This window comes from Gallus gallus, chromosome 8 (assembly GCF_016699485.2).
Source record: "Gallus gallus isolate bGalGal1 chromosome 8, bGalGal1.mat.broiler.GRCg7b, whole genome shotgun sequence".
Classification (NCBI taxonomy): Eukaryota; Metazoa; Chordata; class Aves; order Galliformes; family Phasianidae; genus Gallus; species Gallus gallus.
In genome coordinates, this window is record NC_052539.1 from 12,731,283 (window position 1) to 12,749,948 (window position 18,666).

An 18,666-nucleotide genomic window follows, 5' to 3' on the forward strand; every position below is an offset into this window, starting at 1 on the left:
CAGAGTAATTAGGGATCAAATAAGTCAACAACTTTCCCAATCCAGAAAGTGTGGCCAAAGAAAAAATGACAGAGAGAATACAGAAGAGAAACCTACAAGCTCCACCTGCTCGTAGGCTTCTACAGAGGAGTTCAAAGTTTCATGTAAACATTACTCTAATGCAACACGCTACCAGGCAGTACATTTAGGAAACATGGGTATCGGGATGATGTGAGAGCACAAACCGGGTGAAAAAAGGAAGAACTTAAAAGTAAACACAGAACTTTTCTCACAAACCCTGTTAACTAGGCATCCAGTTCAACCTGGAGAGCTCCTTACAGAAGAAGGCAATAAGCGCAGGTTTTGAAATGAGCTTGGAAAAAGAATATATTGGCTGGTATCAAAATTTAACTATCAGGTATCCTCTCTATATGGAGCTCTGCAACAGGTATGCCAAGGTACACCATCTTCTTAAACGCTTTAACACTGTAACTTACACTACGCAACAAAACTCCAAAGCTAGCAGAAAACACCACCATAAAAGAAGAAAACTGCAAAATATGAATGTGTGAAAGCATTCCACAGTGTAATAACACTCATCAGCGCCAAGACCTCTTCGGCCAGACTTGTAACTCCCAACACTGCAGCCAGAAATAACCATAATAAGCCTTCAAAACTCTCACAGTTGAAAGGTTACACACCTAAAGGATACCAAATGGATTGCTTCTCTGTTTGAGCCAGAACAAATAACTCGTTGGGCATCTGGCAGCAGGAAGGTGCTGTGTTTATACTGACGAAGGCAGCAGCCAGCAGCTCCCTCCCTGTCCGGGTCCAAAACTTCGGGCCCTGAACACTCTGCCTGCCCACCCGCGCTGCCCGCCAGACCTAGGGCCTCGCTGCCTCTCGGCTCCTCCAGAGCGTTCCCTTCTTTGGCTCCTACAATCCGTCTCCTGCATGCACAAAGGCATCTTTCTACCTGGGGAGGGGAGGAACTCAGAGGGCTATCAGGCAGTTTCTGAAAACAAAAGAGCTCCCGCCGGTATCGCTCCTCCTCCCCAGCCAGCTCCAAAACACGCCGCGTGCCGCACAGAGCGGCTCCTCGCCCCACGCCTAGAGGGAACGGAGAGGCCAAGGGGCGCCCGAGGGCAGCCCGGGGGTAGCAGCGCGCTCTCCCCGCCGCAGGACCGCCGCCTCAGCAGCGCACTGAGGAGGGGGCGGGATCGCGCGGCCCAAAGCCCCCGGCTGTGTAAACCCAAGACCCCAGCAGGGGCCCGCGTTGCGAGGAGGCCGAGCTCCCCTTCCCCACCCCGCGCAGGGCCTCGCGCTCCAGCCCTCCCGCGGCCGGTATCCGGCCGTCCCCGCGCCGCCGGGCAGCGGCCGCTCCCACACCCCACAGCCGTGACGGGACCCGGCGCGCGGAGCGGTCCCACCACCGAGCGGGCAGCACAGCCGCGGCGAGGCCTCGCCCTACCCCCCCGCCAACCCCGGCCGTTGCTCTCACCCGTCCATCGCCGAGCAGGACAAAGCGCTGACCAGCGGGACGGAGAGCCGCACAACCAACGAGCACGGAGAGCCTGCGAGAAAATGGCGGCGGGGCCTGCACGGAAATTGCCGAACGTCGCCGAGTACCGGAATCCGCTCCTCGTCCTTCGCCGCCACGGAGCATGCGCCGGAGTCTCGAGCGCGCGCAGTACACGTCCCTGAAGCTTCTGCCATCAGCTGCTCAGAGCCTGCCCGGCCTCGGGCGGGAACGGGGCGCGGCCGCGGCTCAGCGCGCTGGACCGAGCTGTGAAGGGTGGGTGGTGTTCCTCGTGTCTGCGGGCTTTCGGGACCGCTGGGCGCAGTTTCGATTGGGAGAGCTCATTGCCATGCATGGGAGTCTGTCTAATAGGGGCGCAGACCGTGGTCTCCGTTACAGCTGATAGCCAGTATTATTTCAGAAATAAAGATGAATGTGCGAATCAGCTGTTGCACGCTGCGCTGTCTCTTTGCGGAAGTTGGTGTTGGCGTAAACTCCAGTAGCGGAGCGCGTGCCCCGCGTGCCTGCTGGGGAATCCGCTTCCTCTGCCCGCTTTTTGCCTGGTCTTAATGTTTCATCGGGCTTGCGAGGTCTCTACAAAGCAGCGCTCGTAGTACGGTCTTAAATTACATTCAAAAAAAAAAAAAAAAAAAAAACCGCTTTGATACCTGTGATGGAAAATTTGAAAATGACCTTAATGTGCCTAAAAGATCCCAAGCATAGAAGAACATTAAAAAGCATTCTCTTAAACCCATTTTGCATCTCTTCTGTGATATTCCTGTTTTCTGGAATGTCTCAGACAGCTCCTTTTCCTCCTGCCCTGTTACCTGGCTGCTGAAGCGTAGTACCAGCTGTTTCAGAAGGCTCAAATGCCAGGTAACAGGCAAGCGTTCAGTAAATCACCTCTATCAGAACCCTCCACATTTACTGGTTGTATTATGAAACATCTGGGCTTATGCCCTCTGTTCATCTTATTCTAACTGGAAGTGTGTAGGTTATTAGCGATAGAAAAGCCCAGTACTTTTTAAATTCTATTAATCTCACTTCTGCAGTAATGTATTATATTCCAAAATTATTTCCTCTGGTCACCGTTACATTTGGATGTTTCTCTTTCATTGATTGTTTCCTTTTTATTTCAAGAGCAGCAAATAGTGAATAGTCTTTGTAGTCCTGCAGCAATTCAGTGGTTAGTGGTGTCTGCTTAGTGAAAGACTAGGAATTAGGAAGCACAGAGGTACTGTCTTGAGTACCTTGTGCCAAATTCAGTGCTGAGTTTGGAGATACTGAGGAAACAAACAGCATCTGTATTTGCAGAGGATATCTTTTACAAGCATTTGTCTGAATACCTTTTGGCATTTACAACATTGCAGAGCAGCAAGTTGCATAATTTAATTAAACACTATGTAAAACATATTTCTTGCTGCTTGTTTCAAGCTTGCTGCCTGATAATTTCCTTTATTATCTGTCAGTTGTTTTCTTAACAAAATAGATGGGTAACTTTCTCTCTTCTCCTAACCATACCATTCATGAATGCATATACCTCCTTCAGTTTTATTTTCAGAGTCTTTGTAAATTTAACTGCTCCTCTATTGGAAGTCATTCCATATTTTCAGTAATTCAACTTGCCTTATTCTACACCCTTCCTAATTCTATTCTAGAAGATTGTGATGGTCCTCATTATTTGTTACAAACCAAATGCTTTTATATAGATTAATTTTTTGTTGTTGTTTTATTTCTGTTTTTCTATTATTTTTCTGATAAAGCCAATCTGATTTCCACATTTGAGCGCTGCTGAACAATGAGCTGATATTTTCACAGAACATAAGCTTTTTCCTGTGTAGTAGTCATTCCTTTAGATTCCAGCATTTCACATGTATAGTTTGGCTTTTTTTTTTTTTCTCCCTTGCATATTATTTCCATTTTTCAGGACAGAATTTAACTTGCCATTTTATCATTCAGTCACAGAGTATCATGAGAGCTTTCCACAGTTCTTCACAGTCAGCTTTTGTTTTTATTACCGTGAATAATTCAGCATCATCAGCAAACTTGGTCACCTCGATAATCACTCCTTTTTCCAGATCATTTAAGAATATGCTGAACAGCACAGGTCCTTGTGGTATGCTACAAGTGACCTCCCTCTACTGTAAAAATATAGACTATTTTTTCATGTACCTTCATATAAAATCTTGCAGTAATCTACTATTAATAATTGATAAATAGTAAGTTATTCATGTATCAAAGAATGTACCTGCTAATCTTGTATCCCCTTAGTCTCAGGAGATCTGGGCAGAGAACTTCAACAAATTCTTTTTTAGAGACTATATCATGTTGTCAGTCAATCCTAAAATACAACCATACTGACTCCTGTGAAGAATTTTATTTCTTTTGCTTCTGGATATACTTGTACAGTAACAGTTTTTCATTTGTCTGGATGACCAAAACTAGATACCTCTATCATCTCTTTGCTTTTCTCATATTAACAGTGAATGGTGTTGCTTAGTATGTTTGTTCCTCTAGATATTATTGGAAAGGTTGATCATTCCATTTACCAGTCTTTGTTGCATTCAACCAAATTATTCCATCTTAAATCAGTTCCTATCAACTTCATATTTCATAAATTCCCTAGATGCCTTTAAGCAAAGTCCTAAAATTTATTAGTAGCTATTCATCTTTTTGTACTCATGCAAACAATGTCCTTAATCAACATTTCTTTCCAACATTCTGTGTTGATTTACTTTCCTTTATTGAACTAAGTTTTGAAGCTACTCAAGTAATTCTTACAAGCGCTGTACCCTAAGTAAAAGTATTTTTTCGAGTTCAGGTCAGAACTTGTCTTGCAGGTCCAAGTCCCACAGGGTATTTTCCATCATTTTAGTTCTAGTATTTCTCCTAGGAGACAGCTTATTTTGGAAGGGCAAGGAGTGTTACTGCTCTCTACAGTCTCAAATACCAAAATGTGACAGTTCACACTGCACTTTACTAAGCAATCATATAGATCAAAAGATCAGATTTTGACAATCAGATTATTATTTGCCTGTTCACCTTTCTCTCTTGTCTGTAGCATATTCACCTGGAAATTTATTTCCAGAGCAGATACACCTTTTTCCACCACTTTTTATGTTTATAAACATATGTCCATTTACCTTCATTAGGTCTGGAGATCAATTTTTGTATTTGTTACATATGTGATGATTGCATATGTCTTTCATACTCTAAAGATGGCTTGTTCTTTGCCTCAGCTGGTTAGTAGTGGTGAGAGGGTTGTGTAATGGGAAAAGCGGGGCTGCAGCTCTCTTCCCACTACTATGCTCTGTCATGGAAACAGGTGAAATTAATGATTTCTTTCTGAAAGCGAAGATATGTCTGTGAGGTTATAAGGCAACGGGTAGGAAGTTCTCTGCTTCTCGATCTATTTAAATATATGGATCCCTGTTATTACAGATAGATGTTTAAAGGCTGGTTTGGCATTCTAGGAGAAACAGCTGAAATATCCCAACACCAAAGCAAAGATTCCTTTCCAAGTATGTTAACAAAACTATTCAGTAGTTTGTGAAAAGCTAGCATTCCCATGACTGTATGGGTAGTATGGCTGACAGGCACTGAGAATGGCTGCCTTTCTGATGTGTGGTTTGCCAGCCTAGGTCTTTACTCCTGCTGACAGGAGCGGACTCACACCAGAGCTTTAATCCACAGCCTGAGTAAGTAATTGCACACTTGAGAAGTAAACTACAATTGCTTAATAGTTTGTATCATAAAATTAGGCACAGATGTAAGTTGAATGGGCTGCTTAGCTGTATTTTCTGATCGTTCTCTGAACTCACAGGCCAATGTCAGACAGGAGACTTAATGTAATGTTTGTGAGGATCCCATGCCTGTACCAGACCTGAGATCGCATAGATTTAAAACATGGTAACTGTAATTAGTAAAAAGATGGAAAAAATAAATAAAACATATTTTACAAAAAGAAATGAACAGAGTGTTCGACAGTAGAAATTAAAGGAGCCCAAATCCCCAGCAACATAGTAAATCAAAGCAATACGTTCTCAAAGAACAACATCTCACAGCAGTTTCAAAGAATGGTCTTTGCGCAGTTGGACTGAAGTTGGAATTTTCCTATTGATTTCAGGAATCCACAACTTGAACTCTGAACTCTTTACAATTTAAAAGGAGTAAAAAGTGTCTCACAGTAATTTTTAAAGGTCATGTAAGTGATATATGAGCTCACCTTTCCATTTTCCACTTTGGTGTCAGAAAACGGAATTATTTTTGCAGAACTTTTTCAAAACTGTGCTCTCACAACATCCCATCTTCCACAAGTTCTTCCAAACTGTTTTGCACCTTACACAGAAACAATATTAGGTTCCTGGGCTTATTTAATAGAGATTATTTCATGGACTCCTACAGGAATGTGTGAATTTTCAAAAAGAGTGTCATAGAGGGAAAATATTTTCAAACAGATACTGTTCACACTGGTGAAACAGAAATGCTTTAAGAAAAGTATCTTCAAAGAAGAGACACAAAAATGTGACTGCTTTTAAAACTGAAAATCTTCAAAGCAGGCATCTCCTTGTGAGGAAATCCTCAGAGAGGCATTCTTCTGGAGTGAGAATCACCAACATGAAATCTCTTAACCTATATGAAAGCTTTGAAAACTATAACCCATTCCTAAAATTAAAGGCAGTATTTCCTTGATAGAATATAGAATGTTATTAAAGGGGGAAATGACTTCATCGTTGCTAACTACAGAGGTAGTTAACCCTTACTTCTTTAACGAAAAGGAATTAAGATCATTAAACCTTTTAACATAATGACAATGTTACGAAACTACATTATTTGAATATTTCAAACAAAAGTATTGGCAGTTGTGTACTCTTTCATCACTGGACAGGTAGTGTCAAAGACATCACAGACTTGAAAATAGCTTCTTCATTTTTAAAAATGGCAGCAAGGGTGTCCATGGATTAGAGCCCACAGGCAATGTTTGTGTGAGTTGTATTCCTAAGCAGTAACACAGAATTCTTAAAAATAATACTTTTCCCAGTAAAAAAAATATGCAGGTACTCAGTACCTTTCCCAGTTGAGAATAGAGTGGTTTTCCATGAAGGAAATACATTTCCATTTTCTTTTTTTTTTTGGCTACAGGAGCCCATTAAATCATTTCTGCTTAAAAGCTTTACATTGAAATTATGTAGAAGCACAGATGTCACAACAGATCAAGTTAAGTATCTAATCCTGATATAGGTTATAAAGGCAATGATAAGAAGACAGAATTTGTTCCTTAGAATCATAGAACATCCCAGGCTGGAAGGGACCCACAAAAATCATCGAATCCAACTCCTGGCTGCACACAGGAGCACCCAAACCCTATGTTTGAGCATTCTGTCCGAAATCTTCTTGAACTCTAGCAGCTTTGGGGCCGTGACCAGTGCCCTGGGGAGCCTGTTCCATGCCAACCATTCTCTGGTGAAGAACCGTTTCCTAACACCCTCTCCTGACACATCTACATCTGGTTCCCTCAGGTCCTGTCGCTGTCACCAGAGAACAGAGCTCAGCACTGCCCAGGAGCTGCAGCTGCCATGAGGCCTCCCCTCAGCTTCCTCTGCTCTGGACTGAGAAAACCCAGGAACCTCAGCCATTCCTCGTATGTCTTAGCCTCCAGACCTTTCCCTAACTTCATAGTGCTCCTTTGGACACTCTAATGGCTTTATGTTCTTACACTGTGGCACCCAGAACTGCACACAGTGCCCAAGGTGAGGTTGCACCAGTGCAGAGTAGAGCAGTACAGTGTGTCACAATGAAACATGATGACCTTTAAAATTTCTTTTATCAAAGAAATTTCTTGATTTCTTCGATCAAAGCCAGGAAATGACCCTACAGTGTTGCTCAAAGGGTCTGACTGCTGTGGCACTCACTATTGCAGTGTGAGTGAGGTGCAGATGACGCACAGCGAAAGGGCAAGCCAAAATGATTTTCTGAGCAAGACATAGCAGCCTGAAGAGACAAAATTGGTTTCTTTTTTTTTTTTTTTAATTGATAAATTAGAAGATAAAATACGTATTGGACCATCTGAATGGCCATTTTACCTCTTACCTATGAGGTTCGTGGCCGCAGTGTCTTGATCACAAACTGTTTCAGCTGTGCAGACCTAAAGTGGTGCCAATTACCTTCATACAATCAAAAATACAGTAGATATTGAATACTGTACTGTTTACCCAACTCTCCCACAGTCTCTTCTTATGCTACCCTCACACCCTCCTCCCTTCAGGTTTTGAGAACCACAAACGTTCTTAACAAAATGAAGCTGAGGTCACGCACTGTAAAACTGGACTGGTTTTTAATTGCTTTGCTGTATGCATTCTCCCCACTCCTTTATTTGTCTAGCAGCAGATTAACTGGCATCACTTAAACATCTTTCTGTATTAAGTATTCTGGATAAAATTATTCTTTCAGATCTATTCACCTGAAATACTTTTTAGCATATCAATTTCACAGAACTGTGATTCCTGTAGTGTTAGTGGGAGATTTAGTACGTTTACATAGGAGGCAAATCTGACCTAGTAATTTTCCTCGTCAAGTCTAGCCCTCCCTGTCTTTGAAATCTGGAAATAATAGAAAACTCCAAATGTTTCTGAGGGCACAAATACTGCTCTCTCACCTAAATGGTATTTTCCATTTGAAATTTGTAATTTACCTATCAACCATATAACATGGATGCAGCTTTCTTTCTTTCTTATGTGACATAAACAGTTCCAGAAATGTTATGTGTAAAAGACACATCAGCTGATTCTAAGAATCTCCAAACAAGTACTGGATAGAATGGCAACAAGTTAGTAAGTCTGAAATAATACTGCTAAGTTCATTACACCTCCAGAATGGATGTCATTAAAATACAAAAAATAAAAATAAAAATAAATAAAACAACCCTTACATTTGCCTTTACAATAACTAATGTACTTTATAATTTTGAGAGTAATCTTCTGTGTAGTCTGCTGTCATTTAGGACTGCTGATGTAGCTGGAGAACAAGAGCACCCTGTCACACTGCATTATTAACCATCTGCTGGCAAACCTCAGAGAATTTCTGCCCACTTGTGATTTAATATCTCATTAGCTGTTTGCAGTATCTAAACCCAAAAAAGATACTTGCATTTTGTGAATAAACACCACCTATCACCTCAACTTCTTTCATGAACAGCAGCAACTTCAACAAATAACCATCAGTTGTGTAGTCCAGTGTCTTCAAAATTTAGACTGTAGCAATCTTCTTTATGGCAAATTTACATGTCTATAGCATTTACTTATTTTTCAGTTCAGATATCAGTCCAATATAATGCTTTCTGTCTGATGTGGTGACATAGTAGATGTTAAAAATGATATTAAAAGGGCAAAATTTACAGCCATTATAAGCACCGGGTGTCTGAGAAGTTGCTGTCATGTGATAAGCAATCAAAACACTAGAATGCTGTGCTCCTGGTACAGGTTTTCAGAGGGACTTGAGTGGTGGGGTAGTCAAATTCCTCCAGCTTTTACACAGGGGCAGGCAGAGTTAAGCCCTGGCTTTGGGGTGTGTGAGCTCGCTGGCTGGGGAAGGAGTCAAAGCTGCTGACCCCACTCAGGGATGAGCAGCACTCTCAGAGGCGCGAGGTATCTCACAGCTCCAACCCAACCTGAGGCAATGCAGCTCTCTCCTGTTACAGACACACACTACTGAACAAAACAGGGCTCTACACAAACACAATCCTAAGAGCTGTAGAGACTCTGTTTACATATCTCTGAACTTCTTTCTTGGCTCTGGGAATTGTTATTTCTTTCCAGAAACCAATTGCCCTGCATTTGTTTTGGTTCTTAGCTGTATTCATATCTCAAAATGTTGCTGCGATCTTCAGACTTAAAGCTTAGAGACCACCAGACCTAAACCTTAAATGTCTGGCTTTTAATTATCTAACAAAGCTAAAGGCATATTCTTAGTGCTAGAGAAACAGCAGACTTACATGCTCAGTTGAAAAGGGAAAGTTTTAGTATACAGCATGTTCTTGTTCAGAGACCGCATATTTTCATTACTGGCAGACTGTAAAATAAAAGGCTATCACAGTACCCAGCTCCTTAACTTACTCCTTACTCATAGCATGCTTCCTCACACTGTCACTTTCAGAATTAGATGTGACACTGTGCAATGCCCTGTTAAGACCACACTCAGTTGGACAATACATTTATAGTGGAGCTTTACAGTAACAAAACCTTAAAGCCAACAAGAATTGCAGGAGTAATATCCATACTCCTCTACATTCTCCCCTTTCAGCCATTTTCACTCTATTTTTCTCATAAGAGCACAAATAAAACAAAGTAGGCTGGAGTTTACCAGAATTAACAAGTTAACAGCATTCATATGTTAGGAGGGCTTATTTTTCTTGAAGCAAATTTATCTGAGCATTACCTTTCATCCAAAGATCACAAATGTGGTACCAGTAAAAATTCTTACAAGTCCTTTGTAAAATCCATTATATGTATAGTAATCATTGTATGTTTTTATTTTGGGACATACTGGTTCATTTCAGGTCACAGAGCAGCATGGTAGCAGAGCAAGAAAAAGAGGCTTAGGCTTGAGTCCCAAGTCTTCCACTCTCACCACCACAGTACCTTGAGAGCTGTCGTATTGGCAGTGGGATTCTTTGTTAACAGGACAATCATGCTTTTGAATTCGATATCTCCAACAATAAAATGCTCCACGTAGAAATTAATTAAAATGTTTGTTTTATGGGACATTAAAAAGTTGTATTTAAAATCCCCAAATATTCAAGAAAGCCTAGATTCGGATTGGCTACAGATTCCTTCCTCTGTGGTGGTGTTCCACTGTATGTTCCCAGCATTCCCAACTGTTATGGTCAGAAAAATACTTTTAAAATTCTTTCACTGCTGGAGGTAGGGACAGCCTGACACATTAGCTGTCTGAGAAGTGCTAGCTCCCGTACTAAACTCAAGCTGAATAGTCAGCCTAAATACATACATGTTGGGATTGTTATCAACTGCTTAGGGGTTGCCAGAGTATCTGTAAATGATAGGATGGGGAGTCTACAAACCCAAACTTATTATCATCCTCAAATCATTGATTACCATCATACACAGTGTCTATGAGGATCTAATAATAAGAATGAGGATCTAATAATAAGACACAAGCATCAATCCCAGCTAGAGGCTTGTATGAAGTACGACACATTTATAGATTAAATGCAGATTTGGACATCATCTTAGCAAAGAAAGTATTTCACTTCTTAGTGGTCAATGATTTCAGTAGTCACATTAGTCAGAGGGGATTTTGACACCGAGTCTACTGAAGGGAAATAGCATCTCCCAGAAAGTAAGGACACTGGATCATCCAGAAGGGGAACTTTGAAATTACCTCCTAAAAGAGCTAGCAGTCAATAGCAGATAAGACAAAGTATAGGGGCAAAAGGATTTGTTTATGAGTGACCCACAGAGTAATCCACAAGACAGGGAAGGGGGAAGAAGGGAAGCCAGCAAGCCAATCTCCCAGCCATTGGTTCTCCTGTCGTGTAGCCTGGGAACTCAGGGAGCACATTTCCTTGCAGTATGGATTAGGTAGCCACCCACAGCCAGTAAGCAGAATATAGAGAAGCAAGAATAAGAAGGACAAGCTTTTGCATTTGATTTTAGGATATGGGCAGTTTTATTTCTGTATTTACTATTGTCAATTTTGGATTTTGTAAATTAATACTTGGCTTCAACAAGATATTTCATTGCAAAATTGCTTCTGTTAAGAGAGTTTGCAGGGATGGTGACTAAAATCACAGCATTACATCTCAAGAGCTGTAATAATCCTGAAATGCAGGTTACTGGAGCCCTTTTGCAGCACCTATTTCCAGCTATCGAGAGGTGAGAAGCACAGTTTATACAGTAGTGATGTAGGGCTCTGCATGGAAGGGATACCTTTGGGCAACCTGCATTCGCAGAACACACAGAAAGGAAACAGCTGAAAAAGTTATGTTCTGGTTTGTTCTCTAAGTTTGCAGTTGTCATAGCTTGTTAATAAAAGGATCCAGATTTTAATTAAGCTGAAAATGGTGCCTGAATGGTGCATTTCAGGCACACAGAACTTGATGCAGAGTATAGCTTCTTAATTCTCGATACAATGGACTCTTATTAAATGTCACAAGAGTAAATGGAGATGAGGCAAACTGATTGTATGTCCAAGTTTTTACTTACTTCAAAAGCAATTAGACCAGCAGAAATTCTAATTGTGGCTTGAATTGAAAAACATATTATACTGCATTAATTCATCCTTCACTAAGATTTTAACAAAATCTAGAAAATAACATTTCTGAAAAGAGCAGGAAGGAGAGAATCAGAAGCCCCTCTGTGAAACAGAGTACACAGTGGTACTTCTGTTCAGGTGAGAGGGAAAGCAGAGGAACAGAAACTTTATGCACATTTTGCTTTCACAGCCTGGTAGAAGTGCCAGGAGAAATTCCTAGCAGTCATAATGCTGACCATAGCTGAGACACAGCAAACTTTTAGTTACATGCTTATCCCCTGAGTCGCACTCCAGTGTGTCTTTCACCTTACCGCCTTACCCCAGTCTACATCCTTATAAAGAAAGAAGCAGTACTTAAGTATATCATCAATATCAGCATGACATTAAGAGGATCAGTCCCGGGCTCACTGTGTACCACCTTCCTCTCCCAGATCAGCATAAGTCATCTTTCATTTTCTCTGGGCACCCTTCATTTAATGTGGTATAAAAAGAAAATTACAGCTTACAGAAATACTGTATCAGAGTTATCAGAATGAGTGTGCATGGGTGAAGACGTGAGCAAATAGATAAAATATTTTGCTTTTTTCTGCTTATTTTTTTTTTAAATATCAGTGCTGATAGCATGGCAGCCAGGATATTAGAAGCCAAGGTCTAGAATACCATCTTAATGCAAGGAAAAAAGAAAGAACAAAGCAAGAAAAAAATTTTTTGAAGTCAAGCAGAGCAGTTAGTGAGCTGCAGCAAGTTATAATATTTACAAATGAGCTCAGGTCAAGAGCTTGTATTACCCGTCTTTGAATTAGAGAGCTGAGGCTGTACAGCTGGGCACAGTGCAGGCTTGTGGCAGGGGCAGCTTCCTCCCAGATGCACTGGTTTATTTCAGTGTTCTGCCAAAAGCAGTTCTCATATTCCTCCACAGGCTGCAACAATGCACGTTACAGGTTATGAATTGTACAAAGTAACATTTACTGGTAGCATACACCAGGCCATGCTCCATTTCTTTAAACACCGTTTATTTCCGTAATACCTTACAATGAACAAAGGACTTTTCTTTAACCGAGTAAAAAGGTGGAAACATTTTAATGACTGTTGAGATGAGCACCTCATTACCAAATCTACAGCCAATTCAGTGTGGACAGCTTCTGTTTAGAAGGCAGCTTGTTGGAGCCAGGCTGTGCTCTGTGCTTTGAGAGATCCCGCTTACAGACAGCACTCCTTCCTTTAAGTAGCACTAACTTTCTCGTCTGCCTCAAGCAATTCTTTGGGATGTCACACATCAAAACACAGTTTTCTTCATTCATCCTAATAGGTAGCAAAGAGTTCAGAGTTTTTAGGTTCAGAGGCTGATGTAGTCTTGTTTTGACCTTTCTCAACAGGCTGAATGCCCTGCAGTGCTCTGCACTGGAGTGTGGTGAGCACAGCAGAATCCACGTCAATCTCATGAGGAGAGGCAGCACATCTGAGATGCACCACAGCTTAACAGCACTACCCCAGTATCTTAAAATCTGATGTTGCAGCCCATTTGCTGCAATGGTAAGTCCCTCAATAACTGCAGTTAGCCTTGCAGAATATTCAGCAGCAGCTTCGTGTTTCTCAATGCTGCCAGCTCTCAGTTTACTGGCAGCATTTAATGTATTTTAATTTAAAGCAAGCAGTAATAACAGTATACCTTAACCAGATTCTGCTTGAAACAAGAAAGTCATTGCCATCCCTATGGCATGTCGTGTTTTTTCTATGTGCTGCTGTCTCCACTTGGGATGCACAACTTGCCAGAGTGACAGATAGCTTTTCACTTTCCAGCTTACGTGGCCAGCAGCTCCATGCTTCCCTGGGGTGAGAAACTTCAACTAATGCTGGATACTAAATCTACACAATAGATCACAGTAATGCTTTGGTTTTATTTATAATGCTGCTTTTTCTTCTCCTAGCACTTGACAGAGGTACATATCCTCACCATCATTTTGAAGATGAAGGAGTTGAGACAGGATAAGCTGTTGTCACTGGTCCACTGTCACAGCACCAGGGTTTGGAAGAGCAGAGCTTGTCTTATACCAGTTCAAACTTCTCAAAGTCAAAATCAAAATAATGACAAAACACATTTTCTTCCAACTCAGTGGGAGCTTTTTCACTGACCTGCCACTCTGAGATATGACAAACCTTGAATAAGTCAAAAGGATAAGAAGTGAGAAAGTAGATGAAGAGTATATAAGGTGAAGTAAAATGTGAATAAGAAACAAAAAGCATCCGTAGATTTACAAATGAAGTTAAAGACCTCTAAGAAAAGTAGCCATATCATCCGTTTTAGAGAACTCCTGCCATCCACATGAGGTGTGATGCACTGTTTCACTCCTCAGCTGCTGATGGCCTCTTGTCCAAACAGTGGAGAGCTGCACAACTCATCTATCCCTCATCTATCAGGTCATGAAAAATATTGCCCATTATGGCAAAGGCATATTTGCTTGGATGATAAGACTTATACGGGTCCTAGTTACACCATCATCTGCATCAACACGCAGCATTTTTGCCAGGAGCAAAGAGGGCAGCAGCTTACAAGCAAAAATCAGTTGTTCTGGAAGACCTGCCTTTCAAAAGTTAGGAGCATGAGTTCCCTGTACTATCAGTAGAAGTTTTAAAAAAGGTGGGGGTAAGGAAGAACCATAGTCTAAGTTATACATCTTATGTTAGATGATTTTGTATTAACTATAGAGTGCAAAAACACAACTGAAAAACTCTGAGTTTGCTGCTTGTTCTGCAATCTCATTAATCACTTTTATTTAAACATGAGCAGCTTAAGGTTAGCTATGCTTCGTCTGCTGTGCACTGGCCATTGAGACAGTAAATGTTTGGGGATCTCTGCACATTTTCTTACTTTTAAGGAAACCCAGATGTAAGCAAAGGGGAGAGAATGTAAACCCCAGAGAGCCAGACAGTCTCTGTCAAGTGCCAGCTAAGCAGCCTGTGGTGCTTCTGGGCTGCTCTGCTTTATGCCACCCAGCACGGAGCGCACAACCTGACAATGCAGCCCACCCCCAGGTTGACCAACCAGCTGAATTGCTCTCCCTGTGGGGCTCAGATATCATAACCACAGACATTATTGCTAAATAGTCAGCAAAATTCCATTTGCAGTGTAAAGTATCTGACAGTTAGTATTTCGGAGCTGTATATTGCTTGAATAGAAACCAAAATTACTCTATATGATAAAGTTAATGGTGTACAGTTTGTAAGTTAGTTATAACAACACCTCAAGCATTTCTACAAAACTTAATTTAATATTCCAACTCATTAAAAATCTTATTACAGAAACCACTTACAGGCTTTATAAACACATTTTTATATTATTAGGGAAGGATCTTAATAAAGAACAATTTGAATGCAGAAATGCACATGTAGAGTAAATTGCTTATAGTAAAACTAGCTAAACAAAATTTGCTGTCAGCAAACCTCCTGACTAGTTTCTTCATCTGCTTTACAAATGTGCTATGTTTCAGTGTATCTAGACCTTTCCTAATAGAAAGTGCGTACCAGAGAATTCCAGCAACTGAGATAAAGGTGCAAACATTGGCCTTAATGCTGCCCTGTGAGCCAAAATATCCCAGAGCAGTCAATGACGAGTACTTGGAGTTGATTATGACAATGAATGTAACTCCCATCTCTAGAAATTTCTCTCTTTCAAGCTGCACCAATTATTTAATAGTAAAAATTAAAAACGATATTGAATCTTTGGACAAACCTCAACAGCGTCTCTCATAGAAAACCAGTGTTGATCTACTTATAATATCATTTGTTACATTTAGCTACTGTTTTATTATATTTACTAATTATCATCATACTGTGACATCTCATGGTGATATACCAGCAAAATTAATCATTAAAAGAATTACCTGAAAGCAAGTATATTTCATCTACATAATGGTTTTTTAAACTAAAGCAATAGACTGGTAGTGACTTAATGGTTGGTTTGCAATCAGAGTAAGAACCAACTCTGTTATACATCATCTGCATTCTTCATGAGCATTGCTGTTGTTGCTTTTCACATTATGTAAATTGTAGAAACCTGTAAGATTTGAATCTTCTGTGGCAGATATTTTTATTCTTATGTTTTAAATTTTGTGCACTCGCAGCCTCAAATAGGTATAATTTCAAATCTCTATAAATAACATAATTTGTTGTTTTCAGTAACACTTAAAATGTTAATCTGCAGATCCCTATCTTAATGAATTAGTAGTGTTTTCTATGTACAAAATAAATGCAAAAGGTCAGCTTATTATCCAAAAAACTACTGTGAAGTGAGAGAATTAATTTTGTTTTTCTGCTGAAACTGCATGCAATCACAGAGGTTCATATGGGTGAAGTATTATTAAGTTCTGTTCACTGACACATACCACAAAATACAAAAAAAGAGCTAAGAAGTACAGGCCACTGAAATTACTCCTACATGCAATCAGGTTGTTTAAAAAATAGGCTTTCTAGACATTTTGACGGCAGACCCATAGCTGCGGTTAATCCTCCATTTATCCCTGCTCCTCTCTACAGGGGTGTACTTGTGAGCCTGCTGGAGCCAAGTCTCGCTCCCCTAGAGCAGCAGAGCACAAGGGGCACAAGCCCCCTCCATGAGGCAGGTTCAAAGTGGCAGCTGTGGAAAGGTCACCTGAGCCAGAGATACAGAAGGAGAGCCTGCTTCTGTTCATCTCTCATGGTGGCAGGGAGGGGCATGAAGGGATGGGAAGGAGTGGGGCTTCTGGGAACTGAGTCAAGGATAGAGAAGACAGTGGGTTACGTAGTTATTAATATGCCATTATTACGAAAACACTGAACCAGGAAGCAAGATTCACTAGAGAGAATACAGGGAGGAACCAGGAACACATGGCCACACGTACAACAGCCACAGCCTACCTGCATTAGTTCTCTCTTTACCTTCCTCCATTTTCAAAACCCAGTGCTCACCAGCAAGCTGTGGGTGTACAGAGCTTCGACCGCTTTGACTGCCTGGTGTACATCTGGTCCCATTCTTCCCTTCCAGCCTAGAAGCACCTGAGGTCCTCACTCATGACCACCAGTGAGTCCACACCCAGAGCAAAATTCAAAATTTGTAATTCATAGCTTTCTTCCTTACTACCATGCATGAGGATGAGGGATCAACAGAGGTGGCTGCCTTGTCTCATATGTGCCTGCCTCATCTCAAAGCTGCAAGCCCTTCAGCCAGGATCCCTCTCACATCTCAGGAGATCAAAAAGCTGCAGAAGATGTCACAGATGACTTCTGGAGGTTTTCTGCAGGGAGAACAGGTAGCTGATGCAATGAAGAGTGATGTGAAAACATGGCCAAGCTCTCTGAGGGCTTCTGTTGTCCCTAAGCTGTCATTGCTTTGCAGTTTAACTCCTCAGATGGCTCAGAACTACACAGTCATTCCCTCACTCCTCATCTTCACAGTGGGATGGGGCAGAGAACTGAAAAGAAAACAACATAGAACTTGTGGGATAAAACTATTTGCTGAGATAGAGAAAAAGAAAAGAATAATACTTACGACTATATATACGTACATATATATATCTTACATTTATATATATATCTTGTCAAGTATATGTATATATATACTTGTCTATGACAAGTGACGCTCAAAAAATGGCTCACCACCCAACAGCTGATGCCCAACAAGCCCCTTGAGCAGTGGAAGAGAGTGAAATGAGCTTCCACTCCCTTTAAAATTCCTTCTGCTTGATGTCATATGGTATGGAATATCCTTTTGGCCAGTCTAAGTCAACTGTCCTAATTCTCTACCCTCTCAGCTCCTTGGGCCCTTCACTGTGAGTGGCCTTGGCTCTGTACAGCACTGCTTAACAGCAGCTATAAACATCAGCGTGTTATCAACATTGTTTTTCTCCTAGAATCAAAACATAGCATCATACCAGACACTATGAAGAAAACAATTTAATCCCAGCTGAAACTAAGACACATTGTCACTTCACACTAACCCAAACACCCCAAGAAAACATTTCTACAGTATTTAGTTGCACTTCATGCCTGGCTGTGTGTTACACAGTCTGTAAGGAATAAAGAAATCCAGTCATGTTTAGCTCTGTTCTCTCCTTGGCCTTTCTAAGCTCTCCTCATCCATAGCAATCTAAACTTGAGGGATGATGAGATGCCAATTGGGTATGGCACTAACAACAGGAAACCTTTTCCTTGTGAGAGACTCCTTCTGCCCAGGACATGGGCAGTCCTACAGATGGTCTGTGTGGGCCATGTGGGCTGCACACCACCTAGTCCTTGAGATTCCTTGCAGACCTTCCTGAGGAGCACGTGTAGACTGCAAGTTTGATGTGTAGCACAGGTGGACTTCTGCCATTGTGCCTGTAACCCCCTACTCCAGAGGAAAGGAAGGGGAGAGGACTTGCTCTAGAACAAATTTGACTGTACTGTTTGTCTGGGATTTTTTATTTTTATTTTTTATTTATTTTGCGATGTGTTCCAGTATTGCTTCTTTTTCAAATAAATTTGGGAAGTGAGTATGGTATTTCACAGTCCTGTGTCATTTCATCATCTTCTAGCACATTTGCTCATGACCCTTTCATTTACTGCAGGAGAAGTTCTTGCATTTACAAGTATAGAAGACTTTAAAAGAATGGATATTTTTTTATCTTTTCAATATCTATTCTATTGATGCTGCCCTTGTGGGCTTTGTATTGCTGTACCTCACTCCCAATGCAAATGTCATCATCAAGTAAAAATAAACTTTAAGACTACCTAAAAGTATACCTAACAAAGTAGCTTTGTTTGCCTTTAGCAATTTAATATAGCTTCAGCATAAAAGTTTGCCCACATGTGGATGAAAAAGCTTTGGTGCATCTGTATGCACTCCCGATCTGACTTTTCTCTCCTTTGGGTCCATGGGCTGAAGT

At 41.1% G+C, this 18,666-nt stretch overlaps 1 protein-coding gene and 2 long non-coding RNA genes across 18 annotated transcripts in view; 1 reads left to right on the forward strand and 2 right to left on the reverse strand.

Annotated features, from left to right (window-relative positions):
* Positions 1 to 1,602, reverse strand: part of PTBP2 (polypyrimidine tract binding protein 2) — a 45,730-nt gene extending 44,128 nt beyond the window's left edge. For 9 of the 15 annotated variants that reach the window (XM_015290736.4, XM_025153061.3, XM_040704975.2 and 6 more), the window contains exon 1: positions 1,481 to 1,602. Coding sequence is in view for 8 of the 15 variants with exons in the window: in XM_025153061.3 (XP_025008829.3) it covers positions 1,481 to 1,488 (8 nt within the window). In the remaining 7 variants the exon portion in view is untranslated. Of the gene's footprint in view, positions 1 to 680; positions 1,355 to 1,480 lie in introns of those variants that run through there. The other 6 variants (XM_046944986.1, XM_046944988.1, XM_046944985.1 and 3 more) reach the window with 1 other exon arrangement.
* On the forward strand, positions 1,031 to 13,282 carry LOC124418142. The gene is made up of 3 exons (XR_006940024.1): positions 1,031 to 1,774; positions 7,018 to 7,139; positions 13,144 to 13,282. It is a non-coding gene; the product is annotated as an uncharacterized LOC124418142 (long non-coding RNA).
* LOC124418141 overlaps positions 12,764 to 18,666 on the reverse strand; it is a 46,463-nt gene continuing 40,560 nt past the window's right edge. The window contains exons 10-11 of one of the 2 annotated variants that reach the window (XR_006940023.1): positions 16,661 to 17,214; positions 12,764 to 13,924 (exon numbers count right to left, since the gene is read on the reverse strand). This is a non-coding gene — a long non-coding RNA (uncharacterized LOC124418141). Of the gene's footprint in view, positions 17,215 to 18,666 lie in introns of both variants that reach the window. The other variant, XR_006940022.1, reaches the window with a different exon arrangement.